Source organism: Charadrius vociferus, unplaced genomic scaffold, assembly GCF_000708025.1.
Source record: "Charadrius vociferus isolate BGI_N301 unplaced genomic scaffold, ASM70802v2 scaffold900, whole genome shotgun sequence".
Taxonomy (NCBI): Eukaryota; Metazoa; Chordata; class Aves; order Charadriiformes; family Charadriidae; genus Charadrius; species Charadrius vociferus.
The window spans coordinates 252,122-257,059 of NW_009646342.1; the positions used below are offsets into that span (position 1 = coordinate 252,122).

General features: G+C 59.4%; 2 protein-coding genes across 2 annotated transcripts in view; both read left to right on the forward strand.

Annotated features, from left to right (window-relative positions):
• GOLPH3L (golgi phosphoprotein 3-like) overlaps positions 1–3,861 on the forward strand; it is a 6,885-nt gene extending 3,024 nt beyond the window's left edge. Inside the window, exons 2-4 of the mRNA XM_009891927.1 lie at positions 2,494–2,625; positions 2,815–2,929; positions 3,434–3,861. Of these exons, the coding sequence (XP_009890229.1) occupies positions 2,494–2,625; positions 2,815–2,929; positions 3,434–3,861 (675 nt within the window). The remainder of the gene's footprint in view (positions 1–2,493; positions 2,626–2,814; positions 2,930–3,433) is intronic.
• A 339-nt stretch (positions 3,862–4,200) lies between these two features.
• ENSA (endosulfine alpha) overlaps positions 4,201–4,938 on the forward strand; it is a 6,419-nt gene continuing 5,681 nt past the window's right edge. The window contains exon 1 of the mRNA XM_009894022.1: positions 4,201–4,394. Coding sequence (XP_009892324.1) covers positions 4,201–4,394 — 194 coding nt within the window. The remainder of the gene's footprint in view (positions 4,395–4,938) is intronic.

The following is a 4,938-nucleotide window of genomic DNA, read 5'->3' on the forward strand; positions in this document are numbered from 1 at the left end:
CCCCTCCCCCCGGCCTCCTCTCAACCCCCAGCGCCTTCCCCTTCCCGAGCCCCTGCCTGCTGCCCTGCCTGCTGCCCTGCCTGCTGCCCTGCCTGCTGCCCTGCCCTCTGCCAGGATGCAGCAGTTATCGGGGCAGAACAACAGGGCTTTGTTCTCATCAGGGGATAAAAGACAAGTGGAAGAAGGGAACGGAGAGGTCTCCTAGGCTGTCCCATTGCTCGAACTAGGGTCAGCTCTCTCCTGAGACGCATCAGTTGAATGTTCTTAAACCTCAAGAGACAGAGACTTCCCTTCCCTGCCCCCTTCCTCCAGGGGCAAACCGTTCCTGGGCTTTCTTGTCCAGGTGGTTATTTCTTCTTTGCGCCAGCTCCAATCTCTTCGGCGATAATTTTAGCCCAGGACTCTGTCCTGTGCACAGTGGAAGTGGGAACTGGCCATTCCCTTCCTTTTTGCTGCTGCCTTTTATGTGTCTGACCCCCCCCTTATCCTATTCTCCCTCCTTCTCCTCTTCCCTGGACCAAAACCCCTGACTCAATTGCTGATTCCTTGTGGGTCATATTTTCCAGACCTCTGCACCTTCTTCTTGCTTTGCCAAATGCCTGAATGATTTTGGAGCTTACGCCTCTCGGGATGGGGACCCTGTCCTGTGACGGGCTCGGAGAACAGGGCTTGGGGCCGGATTTGGAATGTGCTGAGCCCAAGCGGATCTGGTCAGGAGCAGCCCCAGCGCTGCCCTGATGGTGGGACCCCAACTGCTGCCCCCCAGCCCCGAGGTGCCCTCTCTGGGGAGGAGAGGAGGGATGTATTTTCCTGTCCTTCATCACAGAATGGTCAGGGTTGGAAGGGACCTCTGGAGATCATCTAGTCCAACCCCCAATCTGCTCATCCCTGACTGGAAACCTTCTCTTCCCTCCCAGAAGTGTGTCGGGTGGGTTTGAGGGGGTGTGTGATGAGGGGTGGGGTGGGCGAGGGGCTGGGGAAGCTCCTGTGCCCTGTGCTGGGGCTGGGGCTTGCTGCAGCCTGTGTGCTAAAGGAGGAGCCGCTGCCCGGGCGCTCACGCAGCGTTTGTGGTGTCGTACATGCACACACTTACTCCCGGACGCACTTCCTCCTCCTTCAGGCACAACACTAGGCTTCCCGCAGCAGTCTCGGGCGTCGGATTTCATAAAATAATTAATTTAATTGAAAGGCGCAGCAGCCCTGGGCTGGGTGCCTCCAGAGAGAGGGACGCTGAACAAAGGAGCCCCTGAGCAATTATACCCTCGTGATCCACACACCCGCCCTTCTGCGCTGTCCGCACATCTTCTAGTCCGATGGTGATTTTTGGTCCGGGGTCTTCGAACATCTCATTGGATTCTTTTCCCTGTGTCCGGGCAGGCAGGCAGGCTCTTATCTTGTTGATTTGCAGTTTCAACCGAGGGTTGGAGCCTCCGTATCTTCTGGTTTCCGTTCCTTGTGCGCCTGCCCTTGTTGGCAGAACATGGGGGAACTGAAAAGTCCTGGACTTGAGAGAAACACTGCCAAAGCATCAGTGCGATACCCGGCGCGTTCCTGTCCTAAAAGACTAAACAACGCTCTATCATCTGCTAGGAAAATTACGAAGAAGAATAGCTTTCTCACGGCCTAAAGGTTTCAGCCAATCTAGCTACTCATGCTGAGCAGAGCTAAGAAAGCAGCACAAATCACACCAAATTATAATCCTAAATAATTTATTCTACTTAAAACTTCCTTATTTATACCAACCAATTAATATCCCTCAACACTGTGCCCCGTGAGACGGTGCTGGGGGTAGCGGGGAAATTCTTCTTCACGGGCCTGATGGGCGATTTCTTTGTATGGCTAATTACTGTCAGGAGCCGGTGGGGAGTTTCTTCGAGGAGAAGAGCAGATTTTGCCTCCTGTTTTCCCCGGGCATGTCCGCACGCAGCAGGCGCCAAGGCAGGGCAGAGCAGAGCTGGTGGGGTTAGTTGCAGCAGCGATGTCCTTCTGTGACCAGGGGAAAGCGCCCTACTTTGTCTCGTTCTTGCTCGTTTTTTATGATGCGGGGTTGGGCGCAGCTGCCCGGCAAGTGCCGGGGTGTGCCGGGTGGTTGTGGGTGCAGCGGGAAGGGCACAGCCTCAATTGCTCAATGTTTGCAGGGAGGTTTTGGGCAGGGAGAGGGTTAGTTGGGGCAGCACTTTTCACCCGGTGGGGAAAGCCCTTTGGCCTGGGAGGCAGAGCTGTTAGTGGGAGTCGGGAGAGTCATAGAATCATAGAATGGTTTAGGTTGGAAAGGACCTTGAAGATCATCGAGTTTCAACCCCCCTGCCATAGACAGGGACACCTCCTACCAGCCCAGGTTGCCCACGGCCACGTCCAGCCTGGCCTTGAACACCTCCAGGGATACACCTCCAGGGCCCAGGAGGGGTGGTGGGCTTGGTGGAGCTCCCCTGCCAGTCTCTTCTCCCCTTCCCATCTCTCTTCTCCCCTGTCTGTCTATCCTCTCTCTCCCAGGGCTACACCTCCTTCTGGAATGACTGCATCTCTTCAGGCCTGCGGGGCGGCATCCTCATTGAGCTGGCTCTGCGCGGCCGGATCCGCCTGGAGCCACTCTCCATCAGGAAGAAGAGGCTGCTGGAGAGGAAGGTGAAGGAGTCGCAGGAGCTGGGCTGGGGGCCTGACAGGCTTTTTGGGGCTTCGTCCACCCCAGTTGAGCGCGCTGGCGGCAAGCTTTGCCGAGGCAGCGCTGCATGCCGGGGCTGGCCCCGTTCCTTCAGGAAGGGAGCAGCAGGTCTGCGTCCAGCCTTACGCCATGTTTCCGCTTTGTCCTTCCAGGTGCTCTTGAAGTCGGATGCGCCGACTGGTGACGTCTTGCTGGATGAGACCCTCCGACACATCAAGGCCACGGAGGCTGCAGAAACGGTGCAGACCTGGATAGAGCTGCTCACTGGTAGGGCCAGTTAGAGATGCCAGCTCCCTTGGGGCCTGTCCCTGCCTCCTGACCTCTCTCTGCGGCTGGGCCATTCCCTTGCTTCGCTGGAGTTGGGCAGAATACCGACAGCAGAGCAGGAGAAGGATGAATGTGGGGGCAGAGAATGGTTTTCTGGGTCTTTTTTGTTGGGGTTTCCATGGAAGACTTGGACGTTGCTCCCCATTGCCTCTTTTTTCATGCTGAGTCTTCACCGAGTCTGGGGTCCAAGGTCCTGGGTAGAAGGGGCTTTCTCAAGGGATCTGCCCCAGGCTGTTGAGCCCTGTGGCTGCTGGGAGCTTTGCCAGCTTGGACTGATGGGAGAAGCGGGTCAGAGTCAGACCAAGGGGAGGAAGAGGGTTCCTGCGGTGGGCACGGGTGTCCATGCAAGCACAGATGGTCCTGGGCTGGAAGGAGCCTGGGTGCTGGGGTTGGGTGGCAAAGCCATGGCTGCCCCGGTGTTGAATGGGGTATTCTTTCCTGCAGGGGAGACCTGGAACCCCTTCAAGCTGCAGTACCAGCTGAGGAACGTGCGTGAGCGCATCGCCAAGGCTCTGGTGGAGAAGGGCATCCTCACCACGGAGAAGCAGAACTTCCTGCTCTTTGACATGACCACCCACCCTGTCAGCAACGCCACTGAGAAGCAGCGCTTGGTGAAGAAGCTCCAGGAGAGCATGCTGGAGCGGTGGGTGAATGACCCCCACCGCATGGACCGCAGGACTCTGGCTCTCCTGGTGCTGGCCCACTCCTCAGATGTGCTGGAGAACGTGTTCGCCAGCCTGGCAGACGACAAGTATGATGTGGCCATGAATAGGACCAAGGACCTCCTCGATATGGACCCCGAGGTGGAAGCTGCCAAAGCCAGGGGCACGGAGATGATCTGGGCTGTCCTGGCAGCCTTCAATAAGTCCTAAAAAGCCCCTGAGTCCCCCAAACCGGATAGAGGAGCCTCACCCCCTCGACACGAGGCCAGGGGTCTTTGGGCACGGTGTTCCCGCAGCAGTGGGTGGGCTCGGCTCAGGGGGACCGGGTGGTTTCGCTCTCCCCCCCAGGCAGGGCTGGGAGGGTGAGAGCACACCTGCCTGGGCAGGTCGCACACTCCTCCAAAGGCCGGTGCCTCTGGGAGAGCTGGTGGCAGCTCCTCGCTCCCCTTCCAGTGCTCCTTGCCCGTGGGCTTCCTTCTCGGGCCGGTGCTGAGCTGGGAGCTGGCAGAGCCCAGCCCTGCCTCCGCGTGCAGGAGCCGAGCTGCTGGGATGGACCAAACCCTGGCAGAAGAGGGGCTGTGCTCCCCGGGTGCTCCCAGCGCCCCGACTTCTCCAGCTGCCCCCCGTGGCTCCCTCCTCCACGCGCAGGTCTTGCCTTTGAGCTGCCTGGGCAGCGCAGATTCCCCTGCGGAGCACGACGACGTCTTCCGGGGGCAGGGGAGCGGGCAGGAGGCTGGTTCGGGGTGTGCGGCAGCCCTCAGCCCGTGTCGCCATCGAGGAGCGGCTCTGCAAAGGCCACGGAGCCCCCTGGGCTGTGCTCCGGCCACACACACGCTCTTTCTAGTAAGAGGGGAAGTTAAACTGTGATTTTTTTCGGGGTTTTTTTTGGTCCCTTTTCCCCCCTTTCCACCACCACTTTAATCTGTAGTTCATTTCAATGTATTTCTCTGCAGCCCGAGGGAGTCCTGGGTATTTCGGTGTGTCGTCGGTCTGCAGGGCAAGGGGAGCTGGCAGCGCCCGGCCGTGGTGAAGGGAGTCCTTGGGGTCCCCAGAGGCGACGGTGGCACTTGTGTCACCTGGCTGGGTGGTCTCAGCCATGTCCCTGCCTGCACCCAGCAACGTGGCCGCGGGGCCCGGTGCTGTCCCCTGACCCCCGTCCTGCGTGGCCCAGACCTGGGGGCACCTCGGGCTGCCGGTGGCGTCACCCCGGGATCCCGTTGCCTCTCGATAGGACTGTCCCCTCCCGCTTCCCGCCTGCCTGGGGCTCCCGCCAGCCGTCCCGACCCC